The sequence below is a fragment of the Oryctolagus cuniculus genome, chromosome 8, assembly GCF_051225735.1.
Source record: "Oryctolagus cuniculus isolate XC-2025 breed Fujian yellow rabbit chromosome 8, ASM5122573v1, whole genome shotgun sequence".
NCBI lineage: Eukaryota > Metazoa > Chordata > Mammalia > Lagomorpha > Leporidae > Oryctolagus > Oryctolagus cuniculus.
This window is the reverse complement of record NC_142874.1, coordinates 74,826,604-74,853,544: the sequence shown is the minus strand read 5'-3', so window position 1 is coordinate 74,853,544 and position 26,941 is coordinate 74,826,604. Positions and strand designations below refer to the sequence as shown.

At 35.9% G+C, this 26,941-nt stretch overlaps 1 protein-coding gene and 1 long non-coding RNA gene across 2 annotated transcripts; one reads left to right on the top strand and one right to left on the bottom strand.

Moving 5' to 3' along the window:
• Positions 1–2,233: 2,233 nt before the first annotated feature.
• On the bottom strand, positions 2,234–9,656 carry MAD2L1 (mitotic arrest deficient 2 like 1). The gene is made up of 5 exons (XM_002717228.6): positions 9,397–9,656; positions 8,229–8,375; positions 4,813–4,933; positions 3,709–3,812; positions 2,234–3,066 (listed from the first exon to the last, which is right to left on the bottom strand). The coding sequence occupies exons 1-5, from the start codon at positions 9,467–9,469 to the stop codon at positions 2,894–2,896; spliced, it is 618 nt and encodes a 205-aa protein (XP_002717274.3). The 5' UTR covers positions 9,470–9,656; the 3' UTR covers positions 2,234–2,893.
• Positions 9,657–9,674: 18 nt separating this feature from the next.
• LOC138843499 (uncharacterized) lies at positions 9,675–20,809 on the top strand. The gene is made up of 2 exons (XR_011378263.2): positions 9,675–9,798; positions 20,424–20,809. It is a non-coding gene; the product is annotated as an uncharacterized LOC138843499 (long non-coding RNA).
• Positions 20,810–26,941: the final 6,132 nt, after the last annotated feature.

Genomic DNA, 26,941 nt, shown 5'->3' with positions numbered 1-26,941 from the left:
GGATAACTGGACTCCCTTATCCCATAGAAGTTTGGCTTGGTTATAACTTATTTGATCACTGGATAGTCAGTGTGCAAATTTTAAAGCCAAGCCTTAAGATTCCTATATAGATGAGTGCATTACGACACAGCAGATTAAGCTGCTGTTCAGGACCCTGCATCCACCGCACCAGAGTGCCAGTTCAAATCTCACCTCTGTTTCCTACCTAGCTTCTTGCTAATAGATCCTGGAAGGCAGCAGACAATGACTCCAGTGCTTGGGTCCTGCCACCCATGTGAGAGACCTGGGTGGAGTTCCTCGCTTTGGCCTGGTCCAGCTTTGGCTGTTGCAGGCATTTGGAGAGTGAATCACAGATGAAAAAGCTAGGGGTGGGGAGGTTACTGGCTAGCCACTGACACTCCAATGGTAGAGTGAAACCTGTGGAACAGAACCACCCTAACTGACCTGCAGACTTGCATGAAAAAATAAAAGATGCTTACTGTTCGTATCTTAACTCTAAGATATAGTTTGACACAGCACGTCAACTTACACAGGTGATTGTTGTACCTCTGCTTTAGCATTCCCACGGAGGTCAACTTCTCTGATGACACAGGGAGAATCCTGAAGACCAGTTGTGGGTTAGTCCCTTCTGGACTTTACTTCATAACTTGATGGGCACAACTGGAGTAAGGTTTCATTCCTCTACCTATGGTAAGCAAAACTTTGTCAGAGTCCGGGCTGGACCTAGAGGCCACCAGACTCTGATTTCAGCCTTTCCTTTGATTCCCTCTGCTAGCAATTCAGTAGCCAAATTTAGCTGTTTTCAAAGGAGAAGCCCAGCTCTTCAAGAAGCAGTACTATGAAGTGAGCTGGAGGCAGCTCCTACCATTGAATGAATGTTAACTCCTAAACTTTGTACTGCAATAAATGATGAAAGTATTAGGATTATGGTCAGTTTGCCAAATAAAGGCAGAACCAGTATTTCAGTGCTATCAGTAATGTGTGACAATGTTTCTACTGGTGTTGTGGGGGAAGGAATCACATTTTATTGTCATTATTCAACAAAAGGGTATTTAATGGTTTTTGAAGCAGTCACTACTCTCTATATTTTCAAATATATTTTCTAAAAATAGGACCAGAATTTTCATCTCCACATTTTTTACAAAGGCTCTATTTCTGCTTTCCTTCTCAAATAATATTTCAAATGCTAGAAGTTACAAACTAAATTCAAATTTTGTTTAGAAACCTAGACTTTTAAGTATCTCTAATTAAACATCACTTCAACTCGTTTTTCTTATTCAGGAAAAAACACTTCTAGGTGACCCTTTCTAGCCTCCTGGACCTCATTAAAGAGGCTTTAACAACTCATATAAAATGGGGGTTCCAACCATAACAGCATTTACTATACCTATCATCAAATATTGGCACCTAGTTGTCCAGCACTGAGATGAAAGAACAGACATTGCCCTTTATTGTTAAGTACACAAATGGGTAAGAGACGTTTCATCTAAGTGAGATAACAAAAAACTACAAATTAATGAAGCTGTTTGATTACTTCATGATCTTTTCTCATACATTTTCCTGTATCTTTTAAGATCTCAAATTTTAGAGATGCCAGGACTTTCAGTCATCCTGGTATTTGGCACGCAATGTTCTGCATATTAATAGATGTACAATACGTAATTTTTGAATGAATGGATTCAGACTATGTATACATATTTAATAAGTGATAGTTAAATGAGCTAACAAAAAGATCTTAGAACACTGTCTACCACCAAGCATGAAATAATTTGAATAACTACAACATAAGATTTTAGAATATAAATTAGAAAAGGCATTTTAGAAGTTTGCCTTAAACTTGGAAAAAGTTGTCAACTAGATACAAAGAATATCCCTAATGATATTACCAATGAAGGAATAAGCATGGTTTTAAGTACATAAGGAAAATTATGCTGCCAATAAAGCAAAGATAGTGGAAAAGCACTACAATCTAATATATGCTTAACTAAATTAATTGCAAATGACATCTGCCCTATTATAATGAAACTTATTTTAAGGTCTACTGTTATGAGAGGAAAGAGGTCTGGGTATAATCAAAGCTTATCCATTAGATTCAAAGACTTACTCAACTGGAGAAATCTTAGGCCCTACAATCTAGTAGGCACAAGAAACCATTTTTTATATGAGTACTAAATTCATCCCAATGACCATTAAGTTGCATTAACATACTAATAGCAAACTATTTTAAGACAAATTTAAAACATACAAATTTAACTTTATTTCATCATTGTCATTTTCGGCTTGATTTTATAAAACATAAAAAAATTTAAAAGTTTTGTATCACAGGAAATTAAACAGTAGAAATATTCATTGCTTCATGGGCTGGGCTCAACTTACATAAATTAAAATAATTAGAAAGCTTTTTCAATACAGAACTATACAGTGAAATAAATGACAAAAGGATCCAATAAAGCAACATTTTCTTTACTCTGGGATTACTAGTTACTTTCAGGATCTAAACAAAGAATCTGAATATTCAGACTTCTTCTCCTGTATTTTATGTTTATGTGTATCTCCCTATCTATATTCTGAGTCAAGCTACTTGACCAAAATGTCTGATTTGGTTAAGTATTTAGCTTCATAACAAAGGTTTTTCTATCTACAGTTACTACCTTGAAAGAGCAGGCATTACAATGCTGATGAAATCTGCTGTTTCTTTTTGCATGATGTGCAATTAATGTTAACTCTATGATAAGTCAGATACCCCAAAAATGGAACAATTATGTACAGTTCATTAAAGTATAATGTTGGTTTTCTGGATCTAAAACTTAACCAATGAAATAAAACTTATCAACTACTGTTGACTTCAGGAAAAACCACATTTGAGAATTACATTATTTTCCTAATGTCTTCATCAGTCATTGACAGGAATTTTGTAGGCCACCATACTATTTACTTTGTGGATAGTTGTAGTAAATGAACGGAGACGGACTTCCTCAGAATTGGTAATAAACTGTGGTCCAGATTCTTCCCATTTTTCAGGAACAACCAAATCTTTGTCTGTATAAATCAGTAGATCAAATGAACCTAAATTGAAGAGAAGATCATTAAAGGACATTACTTTACCAAAGTAAAATCACCTTTCCATTTTTAACTACTCCATGTTAATAGTTCACCCTGGTCTCCAATCACTGCTTTATTTTCCTCAATGGAAATCTACTTTATTTAATAGAAGAAAACTACTGGACTCTTGTATTTTATCTTATGGGGAAATTCAAGTTTCTTTTTCATTAAGGAGAAAACCATTAAAAAATACTTCCAATATCCATGTAGTCATGAGAAAACATGAAAAAAAGTTAATATCTTGGTTCTACCCCTGGGGTATTCCAGTACCCAGAACAAGGTCTATGCAAATAGGAGGTATCTGGTAAATATCTGATGAACCAACTAAGATTGAAAAGGAAGACTTAATTATAGCTATAGTCTTATTATGTAAAATAATGTACAGAAAATAAAAATGTTAAGAATTTTTATTTCTTTTGGTTTCAGCAATTCCAAATTTTCCAGAAAGCAATTACATTACTTGTACAACATAAGGCTTCTCCTCCCATTTATACCATACCACATTGATAATTAAGAAAAAATTGAATGTAGGGGTGATTCTTAAAGCAAGAACATAGCCTTTGTTCCAATAAATTTAAGTCAATGAGAAGTTGTATTAATACTTACATGAAACTTCCAATAGTGGCAGAAATGTCACTGTAGCTGTGATTTGTCTGATCACCGAACGGATTTCATCCTGGATAACTTTCTGAGACTTTTCTCTGGGAGCACTATCAAAGAACCGAATCAATTAATTCATTTTAGCTTTTAACAAGTTATTTAAAGCATATTGCTAATAATTTATCTTACATAAATGCTTCCAATATCAAATAAGTAATGCATTAGAAAGGAGAATTTTTTAAAAAAGTAAATAAAAGTGTCCTTAGGATCCATATAACTTATTATTTCAATTATCTTTCCAATCATCTATTTGAAAACTGGTCTTAGTATCAAGTCATTTGACATGAAATGACAAGAAAATCTGGCAACCATTTCAAGTAAGAAAAACTTCAGAATCTTTTAAAATTAAAATTACAAGTGGTTATCTAAAATATTTAATTAGTATGATCATTTTTGGCATTTTTAGTAATGCCTACATGTCTAATTCTCTGTCTCAAGTAAAATATTAAATTTTATATCTAATTTTCATAAGTTAAAGATTTCCTGAAACAGACCAAAGGCTTCAGAAGTTAAGTACATTTCATTATGAGAGATATTTCTAAATTACAGAAAAGAATGCCGAACACAATACCAAATGTTATAATACTAATAAAAATGTGCATTTCCCATCCAGGGAGTATGAAACTTCAGAAGTTTATCAAGCATCTTAGGAAGCTGATGGCATTAAATTAAGTACAAGTACCACAGAGCTGCATTTTAAGTTGGGAAGTCTAGGGTCTTCCCTTATATTTAAAGTACCTCTGAACAATTTATTAAATGGTCCACCTAGTATATCATGTGTAGTTTTGCATACAAACCATGAATATCAAGTTCATAATTCACTGACTTAGACTACAGGCAAATTACATTGAAAATATCCTATGTACACAATCAATGACAGACTAATGTGAGCACAATTCTTTTCCAGAGAATAGGGATATCTTTGAAAACATACCCTAGAAACAAGTAAGAATTTTTATCAAAATATTTCCATATGATAAGAACTCATATAGTAATAAAAGCATTTCTGAAAAAATTTTTCAAAATGGGAATAATTTAATTCCTACTTACCTGTCATCTTTTGCAGTCTTGTCACATTCAATATCAAACTGCCACCTTTCAAGGACCTCACCACTTTCAATATTTGAGATGACTACTACCAGTTTCTGAACTGAACATTTGTATAACCAATCTGCAAAACATTACAGGACATCTTTTGTGGTCCACTGCATTGCAAAGCAATTCCCTTCTCAGGTCCCACATTTGATCTCTGCAAATTCCCACCACTCTTATTTACCACCTCCTTAAAGGCAAGAAGACTCACTGTGGTAGTCAAACTCTTGTTTTCAAGTTCTCAGTAATTGCACCACAGAAAATACTGGATAAGAACAGAGCAGTAAACATCCTTACACAAGGTAAGACTACAGGATCAGTCACTCATGAAATCATCACACTAATAAATGTAAGATTATAATTGTGATGGCTGCTGTGAGAGACACATGGTAAAACGAGGGCATAAAATAGAAAATGTGACCCACTCAAAGAGGTCAAAGGCTTTAGCTTAGCTCTAAGGATTAATGGCATTAAACTTACAAAAGGAAAAGAAAGAAGGTACAAGCTTTAAATACAAAAACATAGTGAACAGAGACTTTAAGCAGCCAGCACAAACTCCAAAAAGCAAAGAATGAATAGCACACTTCATGCAAAGTATTGTGGGCCAAATAACCTTATAAGAAGATAAACTAATAAAGGTGTGGTAGTAGATTAAAGAGATTTCAAGACTCAAATTGTTAAGATTTACTGGACTAGCTATGGAAACAAGGAAGGAGGAAAATTTGGGGGATGGTTCACAAGTTTCTGACATATTTTTGGTTGAACAGTTCAGGTATTCATTGAGAGGAGGGTGAGACAGTACCAATTTTAATGATGATCCTAAATTTAGCTTTTACTATGCTGAGTATAGAAGTATGCATTAGCCACATAAAGATTTGTAGGTCTGGAGTAATGTGAGACTTGGCTCAGATAAAATTTGTGAATTGGCCACATAAAGGATATAAAGCTATGTGTAAGTCACTGATAACCCAGAGACAGATCCAGAGAGAGACTATAAGGAGAGAAGAGGGCCTTTGGTTCAGCAATGAGTATTGGAATTTGAATGACATATTTGAGAAACAGCAAAGTTTTTTTTCTAAGTAGTGATAGAAAATAACTTTTTAATTTTTTTATTTGACAGGCAGAATTAGACAGTGAGAGAGACAGAGAGAAAGGTCTTCCTTCCGTTGGTTCACTCCCCAAATGGCCGCTACAGCCGGAGCTGCGCTGATCTGAAGCCAGGAGCCAGGTGCCTCTTCCTGGTCTCCCATGTGGATGCAGGAGCCTAAGCACTTGGGCCATCCTCCACTGCCCTCCTGGGCCACAGCAGAGAGCTAGACTGGAAGAGAAGCAACCGGGACTAGAACCCAGCCCATATGGGATGCCAGCACCGCAGGCGGAGGACTAACCAAGTGAGCCATGGCGCCGGCCCCAGAAAATAACTTTCTAACACTTAAAATTTTTAATATAAAAATCCTCTTAGCTTGTGTGCAGCATAAGAACAGGTCACCTATTGGATCAAGTCTGTGGGCCTTGCTAATGCCTGGCCCATATCAACAATTTTTTATTTTATCAAAGAGAAAACTGAGTGACAACCTGAAGAAGATTTGGGGTAGGTAGTAATTTGTTCTTTTTTTTAAAAGTGGAGAGATGAAAGAAATAGGAACAATTCAAATCAAAGCAGAAAATACAAGTGTAAAGAAATAGAATATAGTCTCTACAAAGGTCAGGAAGAAACTAGGATTCAAAACAAACTGAATAAATTACTTCTGTGGAAGAACAGTTCCTCAATTTTACTAAAATAAAAAGAAGAAATTAACTAGGACGCTACCGATACATGAGGTAAATTGTTACTGGTGTCAAAAGAGACAACCTACAAAAATAGTGATATAGGTGAGGCTTGCTTTCCCACAACAATTAACAGACTCAGATCCATGCCTAGGTATTATAGGCCAAATGACCTGACCACTGAGTGATTTAGCCTGAATTTTGGTTACAATTTTGGGAGGGGCAGTTTGATCTTATTGATGTTTCCTGCCAACACTTGAGAAGAGAAGTCTCATTCTGCTATTCTGACAACACTAATGTACTAGAGAAACTTATCAATCAACAGCAATTTTAGCCCCATGGCAATACACTGAGACATTTTTGGCTGCCACTGTAAAGGACGTTACTCACATCTGGTAGGTATAGGTCAACAAGGGACAATGTTGTTAAATATACAGGAAAGGACCTTACACCAAAAAAAAATAAAAAATAAAAAAAAATAAAAATTTAGCTCAAAACCTCAATAGCACCAAAGCTGGGAAACCTTGTTCTAGAGAATACATCCAATTAACCTCTATAAGTATTGAAGGATTTTAATATTGTATATATGAATGGCAGTTAAATATTTACATATTATCTAGGAGATAATGTAGCTTGAAAGAGAGATAACATGGTAACAAAATTCAGATGCCCATCAACAGGGCACTTTAAAAACAAAGTTCATGAAAATACAATGAAAATTATAAAGCATGAAGCTATAATTGAACTAAAAAATTTGAGAAAAAAAGGATTTCTGAATTTAAAAATTCCCTTCCCCTCAAAAAAAAATATTTAGTTACTGTAGCACTCTTTGGAAATAACATGGGAAGCCAAATTGAGAGAAACACACTACAACATAGAAAATTAGAAATAAAAACCCTAGGCAGAGAAACTAATAAGAGTTCCCGAAGTAGGTAAAAAACCAAACAAATGGAGATCAAGTTTTGATCCAACAAGGAATACAATTTCTTGAGCTAAAGGAAGTGTTCACACAGAGAAATTTGTGAATTTTTCTAACAAATGGAAGTGGTTGAAAAATAAGAAAACTCTACTGGATATCTATTGAGTAATTATTCTTTTTTCTATTTTTGAAGTTTACTTCCCTAGTTGCATTCATTTTTATTTTCCTTGATCTTAATCTAACAACTTTATAGACGCCAGTTACAGAAAACCAACATACCATATAAGAACATATACCGTACATTTTCTTAAATAGATAATGAATGCCATCGGGATCATGCAAAATTCCATGTTGTTCCCCTGGCCACATTACCTGCAAAAGCTATTTCAAAGGGATTTGATGCTAACTGTTTTGTTAAGGCTGTGTAAGGTTTCTGAAAATAAAATATCCAGCCCACTTAAAATGTAGTGTGTGTGTGTGGGGAGGGGGGTGGATAGGGTTTCTACCAATCTACTTCAATCACTATTATTTGCTTCCTCCCAATTGAGAATCACTATATTTGAGATGGTTGCTTTTTTTAAAAAATTAACACTTTGATATAGGAAGCTGAAAAAGGCCATTTAGCATGATAGAAAATGTAGCTCTAGGAATGCCTGCAACGCTGGAATTTTTTCCGATGATTAAATACCTTTTAGTTGTTCCACCACATTATTTAGGTATTTGATAAGCTCAGGATCAGTAGTTACAAGCAAGGTGAGTCCATACTTCTGCACTCGAGTAAAGGTTTCAGATGGATATATGCCACGCTGATACAAAATGCTGTTGATGCCAAATGCTGAAAGCAAAACAAACATGTAAGTTTTGTACCAATGGAAAATAAAGTATGTTTAAATGTGACTAGTTTCATTACTCTTAAAAAACTGAAAATGGTTACACACATTTATTATATCTCGTGGAAACCAAAGTAATCAGAGTGCCATCAACATCCTTTAATTCAGGTCTGCTTTATGGTGCAGGTTAACTCAGTGCCTGCGACGCAGGACATCCCATACTAGAGTGCTAGTCCAAGTCCTGTTCTACTTCCCAGCCTTCTTTCTGAGAATGTGCCCTGGGAAGGCAGTAAAAAATGACCCAAATGCCTGGGTCCTTGCTAGCTGTGGGAAACTAGGACGGAGTTTCAGGCTCCAGGCTTCAGCTTGGTCCAGGCCATTCAAAAAAATAAGTATTTTTAAAAATCCTTAAAATCTTGTTACCAAGAGACAACTAAACAAAAGAAAAATGCCAAACTGCCTTAACCTACCACTTCCCAATTTTACCGTATTGTAAGGCAAGCCCAAGTTCAGATTATGCGTTCAGAAGACGCCAAACTAGACTTTTGCGACCCAGAAAACACGTGAATGAGTTTCTGGTCCACTGCGTCCGGCAAGCCTCTCCCTCTTTTTCTTCCTCACTGTTCTTTGAGGAAGTACAGCTCCCACACCTGGGCTGAGGGTGGAGTCTAGGTGGAAACACACGCGCTCATTTGGTGTCCCAAGCCTCTAGGAGGAGGGCGGGGTGGGTGGTGAAATATGGGAGGAGAGAGTTGTGGGGGGGGGGAGCATCAACATATTAAAGAAGCATTTCGCTCCGTTAGAGGCTAGGCCCGGAGGCAGGCCTCAGCGGCACCTAGGCCTCCCCCTGTAGCATCAGCATAGCGACCGCACAAGCGTCCGCATCTCCTCTCCCCACACTCCTCCCGGGCAGCAGAAGGCCTGCAGCGGCCAAGGCTTCACGGGTCCGCGAGGCCGAGCCGTAGGCCTCCCGCGCCGCCAGGCCTCAGGTATCCCCACCCTCCGCCGAGCGCCAGGAAGACTCACAGAAGAACTCGGCCACAATTTCAGCGCTCCCGCGCAGGGTGATACCCTGCTCCCGGGCTAGCTGTCGCGCCATGGCCAGACCCACGGACGCCAACGCGCGCTTCCGCTCCGCAGACCCAGACGGCGGCGGTCCACAGCAGTTCCCCGCCACCAGTTTCAAATGTAACGACGCAGCACGCAGTCGCGCCCTTTGCGTAAACGCGACGAGCCTCTAAGCCCCGCCCCTCGCGGCGGGGCCCTGCCCTTCCTCTCTCGCCTCCCCGCCTTCGCTGCGGGGGGGGGGGGGCAAGGAGAACGACAAGGCCGCTTTGCGCAGGCGCAGTTGGTGAACTTGGTCGCCAGGTTCCGAGTTTCTACGCTCTGATGTGGTGTTGGGAGATGTTCTCTGGCGTGGTCGCCCAGGTACTTGTTTGGCCGCGCAAAGAAGGTGGAAGGTCTGCGTTTAAATGGTCGCTTCGTAGACCTGTGGCTTTAGTGACCAAGAGAGGCGCACTTCCTAAATTTCAGAGATAACTGTCAAACTGTTGTGAGCCGCCTGGCCGCTGCACCTGAAGCAACCAGAAGTGCACGCTTGGGGGATTTTTAAAGGAACAAAGTATGCAGCTGCCAAGTAGTTTAGGCAGGCCTGGTGTCTTTGTGGGAACGCGGTTTTTCCGGAGAGACGGAGTTAGAGATTAAAGCGACAAACCGCATCTTGCTTTTCTGTCCCCTGCCAAATCTGTCTGGAAGTATGGCCTTCCGTCACAGGGGCGGTTGAGACCTCCTCCAGGTTCTGTCCTTTCTATCCATCTTTAGGGGGCTGGCCTAAACCTCACAGAAGAGGCCCATCGACACTGAAGAATTAACTCACTGAATTTTCATTCGCAAATTCAATAGGATGAGAAGTGTTAAGGAGGTAGTGCACAAGTAGCATTGATGTCCATTGTGAAAGGATTCTTAAAGCATCTAGGGAGATCAAGTCTGAAATGTAAAATGAAGTCTGAAAAACTCTCCTATCTGCCAGACATATGCATACTGTTATTTAAGTATATGAGAAATGCTTGAGTGTGTGTGTTTTCTATTGCTTCGGAACAGAGTACCATAAATTGGTGGCTTAAATTAAAAAAACACCAATTGTTATCTCAGTTATGTAGGTACTGAGCATGGCGTAGGTTCGATGTCACACAAGGCTAAAATCAAAGGTCTGCATATGTGGTCTCATCTGCTGTTTGGGGTCCCCTTCCAAACTCCCTGGTTGTTGGCTGGCAGAACTACATTGCTCGCCGTTGTTGGAGTGAGGTCCCTGTTTGTTGTCTTGCGTGTTTGCCACATGTCTTTTCCCATTTCCAGTCTCTGGTTTTCGGGAGACCCTGGATCTTTGGGAGAGCTCACCTGAGTAGGTCAGATCACCTCCCTATTGATTAACCTAATCACAGAAGTGATATTCCCCTTATAGTTTTAGGTTCTGCCCAAACTCAAGGCAAAGGGATTATATTGGATGTATCCCTTCAGGGGCTTGGAATTTGGGCCTCCATCTTAGCATTCTATTAGTGTTATGTATCAGATTTTGCACCATTTGAAGTTTAAACACGAACATAATCGGTAATAGGCTAATATAACCCAGTGAAATATTTTCCTCATATCCTTTATTGTGTGTATGTGTAGAAACTGCAATCTTTGATATTAGGAACAATAGGTGATGTGAGGGTAAGGAGAAAGAAACTTGGATGTTCTTCATCCCTTCCACTGGGAGCTTAAAAGTAGGACTAGAATTTGCCATCAGACTAATAGAGTGTGGTGTCCACCTTTCTCTGTATAAAATTTGCTCTCTTTCTAAGAAACTTCATGTTAAAACAGCATTCAGGAAAGAATTTCTTGGGTCTTGTAGTAACATAGTTTGGAAGTTATTTAAAGATGCAAATAATTCTTAGGATCACTTGGAGATTCTAGAATTTAAAAGGCTGACAAAACACATCATTTTTCTACATATAAAGGATGCATTAAGTATCTGTACTTCTCTATGGGAAGATGTAAGAAGGTTTAGAAGGCATGGTCTATGCTTTTTGAGAACGATGTAATACTTTATTTACATATGTATTCTTATAAAAAGAAAACGGGGGCTGATATGGTGTAGTGGGTAAAGCTACCTGTGATGCTAGCATCCCATTTGAGCACCGACACATGTTCCGGCTGCTCCACTTCCAATTCAGCTCCTTGCTAATGGCCTGGTAAAGCAGTGGAAGATGAGCCCAAGTACATGGGCCCCTACCATCCATGTAGGAGACCCAGCAGAAGCCCCTGGCTGAGCCATGCCCATAGTGGCCATCTGGGGAGTGAACCAGTGATGGAAGCTCTCTCTCTTTCACTATCCTTGAATTTCAAATAAGTAAATCTTTTTTTTTTTTTTTAAAGGAAAGGAAAATTGGAGGTTCGTCTATTTGGCCTTATCTGGTTTCTGTACTATTTGGGCAGCCCCTTTCAAAATAATTTCCTACTCTGCTCCTTTTAGTAACTTGGTACTCCATGTTCTTTTCTATCTCAGGGCTTTCTGTCATGTGTTTCCTCTGCTTGTAAATATTCTCTGTTCAAATTCCCAATTATGTTTATACCACTTGTTAATATAAATGTCCTGTTAAATTTCCTTTGACTTGCTCATACTATTTGAGAATATGGATCTGCTCTTAAGAATTCTCATGGCATCTCATAGCACTACTTCAGAGCATGGCTTTTATTATTGATAATTACGTAATGGTTTCTGGTAGACCTTTCGAGTTTTCTTGTGTCAAAATACCAAGGTAAGATAAATCTAAGTGTTTATTGTCATATGAATGGTATAGTTTTCCATTCCAGGAGACTTAAAGTGTTAAGAAGTTTGCCATACAACAGTTCTCTCACAGTTTGTAAAGCATAAAGTGGAAAATATTTGCTCTTTTTCATGATTGGCTGCTATACATTAAGCTTGCTTTCTATTTTATTCCTCCCTCCCTCCCTCCCTTCTTCCCTCCCTCTTTCTTTCTTTCTTTCTTTCTTTCTTTCTCTCTCTCTCTCTCTCTCTCTCTCTCTCTCTCAAAATCAGAGTTACAGAGACAGGGAGAAAGAGCAGAGAGATATGGAGAGACAGAGAGAGAGAAAGAGATCTTTCATCTGCTATTTCACCCCACAAATGACCACAAAGGCTGGACCTGGACCAGGCCGAAGCCAGAAGCCCAGAGCTTCCTTTTGGTCTCCCATGTCAGTGGCAGAGGCCCAAGCACTCCAACAGTCTTCCACTGCTTTTCCCAGGCCATTAGCAAGGAGATGGATAAGAAGTTGAGCAGCCAGAATGTGAATGGGCACCCATGTGGAATGGCAGCAGCTGTAACTGCTATGCCAAAATGCCAGCACCCAAGATTTTAAGGTGAACATCTATTTAAGCTAATTTGTGTAGATCTGACCAGCTTAATTCCTCTGAATCACGCTGTCAGGATAATAAAGCTTAGGTTTTGTATTTATGATTAGAGCTTGTGTTTTAGGATGACGCGTTTTGGTTATGTGATTATAGGCAGCTCTTCTTGGTGACCTCCATTTTTATTTTTCTTTAAGACACATAGATTTGTCATTTCACTAATTGGGTTCTGTACAAATATTTGTTGACTGAATGATCACTTGAATATTTACCTACTAAAACTTCATGGAAGAAACCAAAATGCTTTCTAAATGGAAAGTAGATTGGATGGATTAATGGGGCCACCTTTTGGAAGTTTTGAGAATCCATCACAGCTAATTGAAGAAGAGGTCCTGTTGTGGTGTTGTTGAGTTGAGAGATCATTAGACATCTGCATCAGAAACAAGAACTTGATGCAAGGAAGAATTCCAGGATGAGACATGGGTAAAGATTAGCAGAAGAATAAGAATGAATTGTGTGCAAAGCAAAAGTACACACCTAGAGAGGGACTGTGAACTTGCTCAAGACTGAGCTGCACTCAACAATTTTCAAGATCTTCCCTCTGTCTGATCTAGTGACATAGAGGGTGGTGTCTGGGGGAAGTTTAATTGAATTTGGGGTAGGGTTTGAGTATCATGTGTTTTGTTGTCTTTTTTTTTTTTTTTTAATGTTGGAAGCATCATGGCATCAGATACATGATGGAAGTTGGAGTTGGAGTGTCCGTCATGATAATTTTATTATGATGATACTATAAATAGCTAAAGATCACTGTGGGTATTGCAGTTGTCAGCCATGTTGGAAAATTAGTGCTTTTCCTCGGCACGAAAAGGAGAGGGTACCAGGATGGGTTGTATACAGGGTATTCTGAAATAGTGATCCTCAGACTTGCATATGTAGAAGGATTACTTGGATTGACTATGCAAATTCCTAACTCTTGTTCTGTCTTCCCCAGAATGGATTCAATTCAATTTGATAATCATTCACTCAGTTCTTAGCACTTGAAATATACTAGTCTAAACTGATATAAGCTGCAAATGTGAAATATCTAATTTTAAAGACAACGTGAGAAAATGAATGTAAAATAATCACATTATTAGGCTTCTAATTGAATAAATATGAAAAAGACATTTTACCTGCATTAGATAAATTATTGCAGGTAGGTAATAATAGAAAAATCATTATTATTGTTATTAAATGATCTCCCATTGTTTCTTTTTTTAGTATTTTGAATGTGATTACCAGGATATTTAAAATTAGCTATGTGACTCATGCTATATTTCTCTCAGATAGTACTGTTATGCAGTATGGAATATAGGGAATGACATGTTTTATCCAGCATTCCAAATGCCTATGAAAACCACTCTTTGATGGTTCCTTGAGTATGTAGGATGAGAAAATGGAGAGTTTGAATGAAATGAATGACAGAGAGATTAAAAGAAGGGATACATCATATAAAGATATTTTGAAACAAGAATCAGATTTATGACTGATATTGAATAAGAATGAAATAGCAATACAGATATGGCCAAGGTATCAAGTCTGCAATACAAGGTAGTACTGGTCTACACTATGATAGGAAGAGTTTTCATATTCAGCTTGTTCTAGTTCTTAGTTAAAACAGTAACACTTAAGGTTCTAGAAACTTTGGTTTTACTTCTTTCCCATTAACTTTTGGTCATTTGGTTTGACATTGACCCCATCTAACCAAAATCACACTTAAATTTACAGAATGTTTCTTAAAAATTTGTTTTTAGTTACTTCAGTTTACTTCACAAAAATTCAGTGAAATATTTTTAATGTGTAAAGGTGTTTGTATAGGGGAAACAAAACAAAGACTTTTTTCTGAAGAAAATACAAAGTACATAACCAGTGAAACTCATATAATTCAAGAGTGCCACAAACAGGCCTATATTTCACTTTAGGATGCTAAATACAAATACTCAAAAAGTTTTCTAAAGTTAGAATCAAATTGAATTTTAGAATGAAATTAATGTCTTGGTTGGACAATCTTATATATGTGGAAACTGATGCTTAGAATGGCTATGTAGTTAAGGGTCAATATATCGTTGAATGAATATTTGTTAGAGAATATAGCGTTCCTGATTTACTCTTCTTTTAAATATATTATTTGAAGGCATGCTGGAAAATGCTCTAATTTTCTAAAGGTTATGTTGAAAAAATTAACTGAATTTGGGCTAAAGAGGTTTACACAATAACTTGTACACACATCTTGTCCAGAAAATGACTAACAAATATGTTGTTTTGATATGCAAATAATTCAAACTGCCAGAAGATGGCAGTGTTTACCTGTGATATACCTTTTAAGACCTGGGCTCCAGCATGTGTAGGCTTCAGTTTAATTTAAAATGTAAGGAGAAATAGGGTGGACATTGTGGTGTAGCAGGTTAAGCCTTTGCCTGCAGTGCTACCATCCCCTAATGGCCCTGGTTCAAGACTTGGCTTCTCCACTTCCAATCCACCACTCTGCTAATACTCCTGGGAAAGCAGCAGCAGATTTACACACACATAATGAAAAACATATATTGGTACTTCACAGAGTTCATAGAGCATTTAATTAAAAGTTTATTTGGGTGCAAAAAATTCTGAAATCCATGCAAAGGCTCTTCACAAAGTTCATTGCAGATTTGTATTATGAAAAAGTGTGCATGGATTTCAAAATTATATAATTGTATATATGTTTTATATACTTACATTCACATTTGCATATTAATTACTTACACAAAAAAGAAAACATTATAAGTAATTGAATCACATAGACTTATGAAAGTTTTGCATCAGAAGCCAGGAGTTACTTTATTCTTGAGACCAGCATCTTAAAACAGAGCAGTTTATTCTAAAGCTGATAAAACATAAGTAGATACTTTAGAGCAATTTTAATAAAACATCTGCCAAATTTTGAAAAAAATATCGTTTTTCACACAAAGCATTTGATTGTATCAATTTTAGGAAGTTTTTATTAAAAAGATTTTGTTATAAAACAATGTCATTCTACTTGTTATATAAATTAATTTAATTTTATGTGAAAGGCAAGAATTAAATCAATAATTTTCTACTCTGATTACTTAAGATTTATTTTGTGTTAAATTGTATAATGGACACATCCTAAAATCCCATTTCCCTCTATACTTGCATCTAAGAACTCCTTGATCATGGTTTGCATGCTCATAAATAATACAATGAATTTGAATCCTAACGTTTTCTTAATAAACAATATCTTAATAATATATCTACATGCTAGCAGAATTCATATTTTAATGATCTAGGATATTAGAGCTTTATATTTAGTAAAAGTTAAGCACTAATATTCTTGAAAACATTACTAAATCTACAGATTGTAATAATGAAAAAAGTTTCTTATCAAAAGCATTCTCATGTTTTATTATTATTTTATTTTGATATTCTATAATTTTGTTGTGTTGGTATATATAGCCAATTAGTCTCACAGATCAACTATGTTAGATACCAAAACATTATCATTTCAAAGGTAGATGGTAACTTATTCATCTTTAGTTCCCAGAGGTTGAATATATAGATATATGATAGGAGATTATATATATATATATTTCATGTATATATAAAATATGTTTAGAATATGTCTGTGTTATATATGAGAAAACTGGGTACCACAATCATTTGAATATGACAACATAATATATTTTAAAATATAGTTTAAATTCAGAGAAGCTCAGAACAGTTTCATATGGAAGTTACCAATACACAGCTCTTACAAAGAATTAAACCTTAGTTATATTAAAATTAATAAAAATAAATTTAGTGTGTCAGTTTTATAACTATGCATTAAATTTGGGTAGATATTTTATGTCTAGTGCATTTTTAGTTGATTGCTTCTTAACATAGTATATTAGGAATAATTTTGATTATTTAATATGAAATGAGTGAACTAGTTCTGTTATATTTACTACCTAATCACAAAACTAAGGTGTTATTTGAGTAAGTAGAAAAATCCTTTCTTTAAGAGTTTCATATATAAAATAGGCTACAAATTTAGGTCTTTCTCAAATATTTGTTAGTACAATTTTATAAAATATTTGTGGGGAAAAAACTTTCTGAAAACATGAAAAATCACCTTTAATTCACTTAAGTTTTTCTGTTTAGATAAACTTGGCTTTTTCAGCTGGAATAGTTTTATTGCAACTTGGTTTGTGCTTATAGCTCACTTGAACAATACAATAGTCAAGCCATATTTATCGGGTTCTGGATTAGTCACTAGTCAAGCACATTAATTCCATTATTTGTGCTAGAGACTTTCACTTATAAATTGAATATGACATTGTTTTTAATTCTTGCATAAGTTACATAATCCTTTTTTACTTCAACCAATAATAAAACAGGCTTATTGAATTCCAGAGTTTATGACTTAAATTTGGAGATGAAGTGAATTAAAAAGAAAATGGAATCTTTTTTATGATTTCTTAGTCCTAATATAGTTGTAAATACAGATGCTAACTTTTTCACTGAAATAGACAGCCATTCTACTTTAAATAATCTTTCAGATGATCAGGATATATATATATATTTCTTACCTTCTGTTACATTATAATAAAAAACTCAACAAAGTTATATTTAATTGTTGTACTTTCAATGATATTCTTGCAGACTCTAGTATAAGAACAATAATCTGTAGCATTTGGGTAAATTTAAATATATTCACAGAGTTTTGATGATTAAATATTAAATATGGTTATGAGTTTGTAAAATTTAATTGATTATATTAATAAGATAGTTTCCTTTTTGCATTTGGAATATTAGGCCTCATTAATTTTCAGCTATTCTTATTTTGAAAATTATAAAAATCTTGCTAATTTTGAGAATATCTCCATTGAATTCATAAGACATTTATAGTTGACTCTCACCAGTATCCAAAAATACTACAGTAGCTGAGAAATTAGACATTTTAGAAACTTACGTAAGTATGTGTTTTTACTCCTAGAATGACTACTTACCTTAGGAATAGATCAGGAGTATTAGAAGGGCAGGTCTTAAGTACCTATGCCCCTGATACACTTGCCTCTGTCTCCTGGGAGCCTGAAGGACTTTGGTAAAGTGAACGTACCTTTCTTTGTCTCTCTCTTTCTCTCTCAAATATCTTGTTGTCAAAACTAGTGTATTCCATTAGTGAGTGAGCAATTAATGAATATGCCTGTATGAATATATATTACTTGTTTCTAAATTATAAACATTTTCCAGTATTAGATGTTATTTATATATATAAATTTAAATCATATTCAGTTGTTAAAAAAGAAAGATGATATAAAGAACTGTTTTAAGAATTCATTCTTATATCATTAGAACATGTTATTTTTACTTTTATGAAATACATTAATGATTCAATTAAGTCTGATACAGTGAATATACTTCAGTATTTTTTAAAAATCTGAATTTATTTTTGAAAAATGATTTAAATATCTTCAACATTTTAATTTTAGAATTAATTTGTTATTTAGAAAAAATACAGTTTAGAGAAATCTATTTCTAAGTTTTTCAGTTGTGTAGATGGGAAGATTTATTTTAAAAAAAGTGGACACAAATATGCTCTCTCAGTGGCATGAGTATTTTTGGAAAACATTTACTGATTCACTTTAAGGAGTCATCTTTCCTTAGGAAAAAAAGGAATAATGAGTGTTAATTTTCCTGAAATTCTTGTTAAGTAGCACAGTACTGATTGTTTCCTGCAAAGAGAAAGGGCCAGTAAGAAGTCTGGAACAGTTGCTCCTCATTTTTTCACGATACCAATTGTGACCTGTGACTTGCTGGCATACAGACTATATAAGTTTGCAGTGTCAATCTATTTTTAAAATTTTTAGATAAAATTTAATTTGTTTTCTTGGATTAAGTTGAAAATGTAAGTCAGAGTTCAATGTTTTTTCCTGTACCCCCAAATTATTGCTTTATGCATTTATTCCATTATGGAGGCCACTGGTTTAAAAGATGTATGCAGAAACCATATTGATCAGGGATTAAGACAACCTGGGTTGGGGATAGCAGTGTTCCTTGCATGTTGCATCTCCCAGGTAGATACAGAATCTGTGTAGTTCTGATGGCTGACCTCTATACCTATGTAGAAATTTGAGCTATGACTCATAATGGCCTCTGCCAGAACAATACTGTGAAGAAAATACATTCTTCTTAGTGGGAAGAAGTGTCATGGACTTTTGAACACCATCTGTTTCCCACTGAAGTCTGTTCAAGGCACAAAGTAAAAGCCCCGCAAATTCTTGTGTGGAGAAAACCTACTTAGATCCATGAAAAAGAACCGTACTACTAAAGGAGAGTTGTAGATTCTCTAAATCTCCAAGCAGGGGCTGGTGCTGTGGTGTAGCAGGTAAAGCCTCTGCATGCAGCGTCGGTATCCCATATGGGCGCTGATTTTAGTCCCGGTTGCTCCACTTTTTTTTTTTTTTTTTTTAAAGATTTATTTATTTGCTTGAAAGTCAGAGTTACAGAGAGGCAGAGGCAGAGAGGGCGAGAGAGAGAGAGAGAGAGAGAGAGAGAGAGATTCCCCATCTGCTGATTCATTCCCCAATTGGCTGCAACTGCCGGAGCTGTGCCAATCTGAAGCCAGGAGCCAGGAGCCTCCTCCAGGTCTCCCATGCAGGTGCATGGGCCTAAGGACTTGGCCCATCTTCCACTGCTTTTTCAGGCCATAGTAGAGAGTTAAATTGGAAATGGAGCAGCTGGTACTCAAACCCGTGTCCATATGGGAGGCTGGCCCCATAGGCAATGGTTTTACCCACTATGCCACAGCTCCTGCCCCTGCTCCACTTCTGATCCAGCTCTCTGCTATGGCCTGGGAAAGCAGTGGAAGATGGCCCAAGGCCTTGGGCCCCTGCACCCACTTGGGAGACTCAGAAGCTTCTGGCTTCTGGCTTCATATCAGCCTACCTCTGGCTGTTGCAGCCATTTGGAGAGTGAACCAGCAAATGGAAGATTCTCCCTCCCTCTCCCCCTCCTCTGCCCCTCCTCCTCCCCCTCCCCCTGCCTGAAACAATCAAGACTTCACTATGAATCACAATTTAAACTCCAGAATACCCTAATTTCTAGGAAAACTCCCTGGTTTGGCCTCATTATCATAGTTTCTTTCCTACTTTCCCCCATCTTCTGCTGTCTTTGATTTCTACCCCTTTAAATCATTCAAATTTTCATTGTTAGCTTCTGTTCTTTTTTCTTGGCCCTATTTGCTTTGCCTTCATTGTTCTTTTTTGTCTGAGCTTTCTTGCTGTCTGTTCTGACTTTATTCAGAGTAACCGGTCCACTGAAACCTCATCACAGAGAATTCCAGTAAACTGATGGCCTCTGTCATTCAGTTCCTAATGTTATTGGTATATCCCATAATTTGCTAGTATTTAATGGCTACTGGTGTTTTATGTCCTCTTATAAGCACAGTATTTCTTCTTTTTTTGATACTATGACTAGCAGATGACATATTCAATTTAGTTTGGTTTTATTTGTGGGTGGAAGATAAAAATAGTGGGGCTGGCGCTGTGGTGTGGCGGGTTAAGCTGCCGCCTGTAGTGCTGGCATCCCTTATGGGCACCAGTTGAATTCCCGGTTGCTCCACTTCTAATTCAGCTCTCTGCTGTAGCCTGGGAAAGCAGTAGAAGATGGTCCCTTGTGCCCCTGCACCCACGTGGGAGACCCCGAAGAAGCTCCTGGCTCCTGGCTTCGGATCAGCACAGCTCCAGCTGTTGCAGCCAATTGGGGAGTGAACTAGCAGACAGAAGACCTCTCTTTCTCTCTCTGTGTGTAACTCTGACTTTCAAATGAATAAATAAATCTTTAAAAAAATAGTAGTGCTTATAACCCTGTAAGTTTCTTGACATTTCATTAGACTTTTACTTAATTTTAATTAAATTTGAAAATCTTTACAAGGTCACAGATTTATGTGTACTAGTTTGATCTTTATGCTTTATTTAAAATACCCAAAATGTTGCTGTAGGTTTATATATGAATAAACTGTTTTGCTATAAATTATCTATTTCTGCCTTCTCTTATGGCAACTTAATGCTCAACAAATAGTGAATATTAAAATGTCTGAGGTGAAAATACATAAACAGTGCAAAATTAATTGAAAGAAGTATTGAATCTGGAATATAGGTGTATCTACACACATATGGTATGTTTCCTATGCCATTTGAATCAACAATAACCTTTCATTAAGAGAATTATTATATAATAGATAGAATTAAAAGGAAGTGAATGCTCCAACATTGGAAGCAGTCCAAACAGCAGACTTATAGAATGACAACTGCAATAAGTAGCACTCTGACCTCAGAATTGTCTTTAAGACATTCTGTCTGGCTGAAAAGGCCACAAGAGCATTTCGGGCATGGAAAGCCAAGACACAGTTGCAAAAAATGTCCTACATGAGGGACCTCGGTGGTTGAGACCCTAGTGGAAAGAGGTGATCATCAAAGAAGGAGGTACTTTTCTCTGAAGGGAGGAGAGAACTTCCACTTTGCTTATGGCCTTGTCTAAATACTGACAGAATTTGTGGATTCAAAAGGCTTTCATAGCCCAGGCATCTCATCTCAAGAGCCTTGGGTGATCACTGACGTCATACAAAGAGTGTTAATTGTCAAATTAGTCACTGTGCACTAACTTCCCATGCAGGACCTCTGTCCTCAAAGAGTTATATTATAATTATGTCTAAGTACTTGCAAAAGATGCACCTTTCTTGGGTGCTTCTTTAAAGTTAATTAAGTTTCTAAAAAAAAAAGTGAAATTAACTTCAAGGTACAATGACTTTGAATAGCCCTTGTCTGACTGTTGAACAGGTTTTTTTTTTTTTTTTTTTTCTGTGCAAATTGTTGAACTCTTAGTATAGGGTTGGTCTTGTGTGTATAAAGTTAATCAAAAATGGAACCTAGTGGAGAATGGGACTGGGAATGGAAGAAGGAGGAGGTGAAGGGGTGGGAATGTGGGTGGGAGGGTGGATATGGTAAGAAGAATCACTATATTCCTAAAGTTGTACTTGTGAAATGCATGAAGTTTGTATTTCTTAAATACAAGGTTTTGTTTTTTTGGGGGGGAGGGAAAGGGGATTATTTTAGTAGTTTCTAAGTGTCTTAAAATGGTTTTAAAATTACAGAAGGTTTTAGAAGGTAGAAATTCTGAGTAGTTAGTGCTTTATGCAAATTGTACTGAAGGCAATAAGAATGCATCAAGCATTAAATTGACTTATTGATTATAATTGAATTATCTAATGAATAATTTAGTGGTACACTTTTGCTTGAACATTTATACATGAAAATTGTTTCTTCCTTTTCATTCAAGGAGGAGAGTTATATTTAGTTTCATCTCCAGAGCTCAAAAGGGATAAAAAACATGAATTGAAATAAATCTTCATTATGGAAAATGCAACCATTTTGACAATCAATAGGAGTAGGCCATTTTCAGATTTTATGTAAAAAATAAGGTAACTTCATAATTAACTTGATTATTTGATTTGTTATGTAAACAGAGTGTAGTGTTTCTTACAGCCTATGAATAGCCCTTTTTTTCAGGCATGACAAATTAAGTGAAAACAAAGGGAGAGACCAAAAATGGGAGGGGGTAATGAATCTGTATCTGCAAAGAGGAAGAGAGCAGAACTTTTGCAGAATGCAATTTACATGAGCATATGGGTCTTTTGTCATGTTTTGGATGGATGACCTGAGTCTGATATATTGGTGAATAGCATTAACAAAGGTCTGCTTGTCAAAGGCTAGGAAGAGAAATGCAATTAACCACAGCAATGAGATGATGTCTGTGTTTGTGGGAGGGGAGGAGGTAAAAGAAAACACTGAAATGATCCCATCAGCAAAAGGCAAGATGTGTGTGTGTGTGTGTGTGTGTGTGTATCAGTATAGTCATCTTAACTCAATGGAATGTGATGAAAAAAAGTAATTTCTTTAGTAATGTTTGGTTTATGTGGTTAGAGTGAATATGTATATGCTACTAAAGGAATGATCAAATGTATTCAATGAATTTGTAACTCATGACAATATTTTCATCAGCCTGACATTTGCAATAACTGTTTGTTTCTTTAAAAGAAAATTAAGTTAAATTAAAGTGCACTGGAGTCCAAAAGAAGTTTGCTCTTTTTAAAATATTATTTTGTTTTTTCTCTAGAGACCATGCCACCTAGAGTAGAGTACCATATCTAATCTCCCAATTAGGTCAGGCCCCAGGATAATCAATCTCCTTAACAGCAGATGCCTTGTTTTAGCAAATGAATGGTTGTTTTCAAAAGCAGTTTTGTGTGAAAAAGAGTGCAGTTGGCATGGGTGATTAGAACTCTTTTAAACCCTATGAAAAGCTTCTGTAGATGGTTTTATGCCCACACTTTGTGAACTGAAGTAAATGCTGTATATATCTGTATTGAAATGAACATGATAGGGACTCTACCCAGCCTGGGAGAATATCTATCTGCATGCAAATAGAATTATTTGAAGTCCAAAATTTTCACATCTCTTTGAATTAAACTGTGATTTTGATAAAATCTAAAAATCTAAAATGTATATGTTTTTCATAGGTATTCTTCATATTTGTAAAGTATACTCCTTATTAATAATAATTATTAGGTTCACATTGTTTAAGTTGAAAATGCAATGACAAATTCACTTTTTCTTGTACTTCTTGTTTGCAGTACCTTTATATTAGAGTATAAATGCCTTTTCATATCTGATGCCTTTTCAGTTCATAGTCATATGATTAAAAATGGGTAGTATGCAAGACAACTTTGAAAGCAAGAAGAAATAATTTAAAATTAAAATTTCTAAACAATGTATATTGTCACAATGATAATTTGACTTCGTTTCTCTCACAACTCAACTCATTTAATCTAAGATATATAAAAATAGTGAAATAATTTAAATGTAGCATGATTTTAAAAATAAAACCTCATAAATTATTTTATTGTTCAATGTAACCATTGTTCAACATAATATTTCTGTATTCAGTGATACCTGAAATAATTAATTCAAGAAGCCACATACGTACTTATTTTATTTTTTCAGAAAACAGATTACATAATCAGAAGTACTAATTTGAATATTTTGTAAAGTGGGTGAAAAAATCAATCAGTTTATTTATTAATTATGCAGTTGATCCTTTTCAACTTTATCCTGTGATGATCAATTCTGCCAATTTTTGTCTCTTTTTAAAACATTTCAATCTGCTTAATCAATGTATAATTTCATTTACAGTAGTTAAGGATGATAAGGCAGCTAAGAAGAACTAAAAGCAGATGATCTTTAATTTAAGAAACATTTGTTGCTAAATACTTCTTAAATTTTTACTCACTCCAGGGTTGGTAAATATATGGGATCATATTATTTTGTTAAGTTTGTTTTTAAGGACAAATTGACAGATAAGTTAGAGACCCAGTGAGGTAAGTGGACTTCTAATCAAAATTTGAAAAACACATTCTTAATACTTTTAAAACTCAACAAACAAACAAATAAACTACATTCTTGGTAATGCAAATACTGAAAAGCACCATGAGAAGTCATTTTTCCCTATTCAAATTTGTAAGAGTATTTTAATATTTTTAGTAGAATACCTTCTGTATATTAACACTCTTAAGATTGGATGTCCAGATCTGTGACTCAGCCATGTTTCACATTCAAAACTTAGTTACTGTAGCATATAGGGCAATTCACATTTGATTTAAGGAAATTAACACTTAGATTTCAAAAATAGCTTTCTTACTTAAATCCCAGTGACTTTAAGAATCCAAAGTTGTCCAAACTGAAATTCTTTCTTACGTAGATCTCTTGCAGTTAAGTCACTTATTGATTGCACATGCACAAACATACACATACACACAAAATATGGGAAAAATCTGAAACAAAATATACAAATATGTTTTAAGTATTTTATAGGGTAATGTTTTTATGAGTATTTAAATGTACTGTTCATTCTTGGCATGGTGTTGACACAAACCACTCAGTGAAAGGTACAGTGTAATAACTGTGAACTGTCATGAGTGTGTTGTGCTCAAGTCATCTCAAGAATGGTCCAAGATGAACAGTAAATAAGGTGGACAGAAATTACCCGTGTTCAGGGTCTTAGGACCGTTTTACATTGTTAAAAATTATGTGAGACCTTCAAGGAACTTTTGTTTATGCAGGTTCTATTGGTATTTATTACACTAGAAATTAACACAGTATGTCCCAAATTGCACATCTCTTCCCTCTCTTATTCCCATTCTTATATTTAACAGCGATCACTTTTCAGTTAAGTTTCAACACTTAAGAATAACTGTGTATTGATTACAGTATTCAACCAATAATATTAAGTAGAACAAACAAAAAAAATACTAAGAGGGATAACGTATTAAGTTGTTCATCAACAGTCAGGACAAGGGCTGATCAAGTCACCGTTTCTCATAGTGTTCATTTCACTTTAACAGGTTTCCTTTTTGGTGCTCAGTTAGTTGTCACCGATCAGGGAGAACATATGATATTTGTCCCTTTGGGACTGTCTTATTTCACTGAGCATAATGTTTTCCAAATTCCTAACAGGGATCACTTTTCAGTTAAAATTTAACCACCTAAGAATAATTGTGTGTTAATTACAGAGTTCAACCAGTAGTACTAGAATAAAAAAAAATACTAAAATGGATAAAGTATTACATTGTACATCAACAGTCAGGACAAGAGCAATGTGCAATTTGGGACATGCTCAATCTGACTTGCCCCAAACGGTAGAGTTAGAAACATACCAGGGGATTCCAATTCAATCCCATTAAGGTGGCATGTACCAATGCCATCTCACTAGTCCCAGTGATCAATTTCTGTTCACAATTGATCATAATGATAGGACTAAGAACCAAAGGGATCACACAAACAAGACTAGTGTCTGCAAATACTAGCTGATAGAATAAAAAAGGGAGAGAACGATCCAACATGGGAAGCGAGATACACAGCAGACTCATAGAATGGCAGATGTCCTAAATAGCACTCTGGCCTCAGAATCAGCCCTTAAGGCATGCGGATCCGGCTGAAAAGCCCATGAGAATATTTCAGGCATGGAAAGCCAAGACACTCTGGCAAAAAACAACAACAACAACAACCACCTAAATGAAAGGTCTCCGCGAGTGAGATCCCAGTGGAAAGAACAGGTGAAAGAAGGAGGTACCTTTCTCTGAAGGGAGGAGAGAACTTCCACTCTGACTGCGACCTTGTCTGAATATGATCAGAGTCAGTGACCTCAAAAGGCTTCCATAGCCTTGGCAACTCATGACAAGAGCCTAGGGTGATTACTAATGCCATAAACTAGAGTGTAAATTTGTTAAGTCAACAACAGGAGTCACTGTGCACTTACTCCTCATGTAGGATCTCTGTCCTTAATGTGCTGTACATTGAGATTTAATGCTATAACTAGTACTCAAACAGTATTTTTCACTTTGTGTTTCTATGTGGGTGCAAACTGTTGAAATCTTTACTTAATATATGCTAAACTGATCTTCTGTATATAAAGAGAATTGAAAAATGAATCTTGATGTGAATGGAAGGGGAGAGGGAGCGGGAAAGGGGAGTGTTGTGGGTCGGAGAGAAGTTATGGGGGGGGGAGCCATTGTAATCCATAAGCTGTACTTTGGAAATTTATATTCATTAAATAAAAGCTAAAAAAAAAAGAAATTAACACAGTAATTCTAAAAACTGTTTATTTGCCGATTTAAAAATAACAATAAAATACATGTTAACATATGTAACTGTTTTTCTAAATACAAAAACACAAAAGCATGCACATAAGAAGAGTAGCATTGTTTTACATTTTTATAAATATCTGTAATGTACAATCTATTAGAAGACAGTTGGATTCTGTCAACTGCCTCTGCATTTTATTGTTTGCAGTATGGTATTTTGGTTAAATATATGAAGAAAATCTGGCTTCACACAAATATGCAGTTAGAAAAAGGAGAGTTTTTTAAATAACTTTTTCAGATGATTGTGGAAATTCTTCTTTAATATTATACCAAAATTCAACAAGTATTGGCTTATAAAAGATTAATTTCATCCTGAAACCTGAAGCTATATAAATAAACTTTTTTTTAAAAAAAGGATTTTATTTATTTGAGAGGTAGTGTTACAGAGAGAGAGAGAGAGAGAGGTC

Bases quoted from the DNA above. Each gene is read 5' to 3' on its own strand.
- MAD2L1 (XM_002717228.6), bottom strand. From the start codon at position 9,469: ATGGCGCGACAGCTAGCCCGGGAGCAGGGTATCACCCTGCGCGGGAGC. The intron at 8,376-9,396 runs GTGAGTCTTCCT...TTTTGCTTTCAG, and splicing joins AATTGTGGCCGAGTTCTTCT to CATTTGGCATCAACAGCATT. The intron at 3,813-4,812 runs GTAAGTAGGAAT...GTTCTTTGATAG, and splicing joins AAGACTGCAAAAGATGACAG to TGCTCCCAGAGAAAAGTCTC.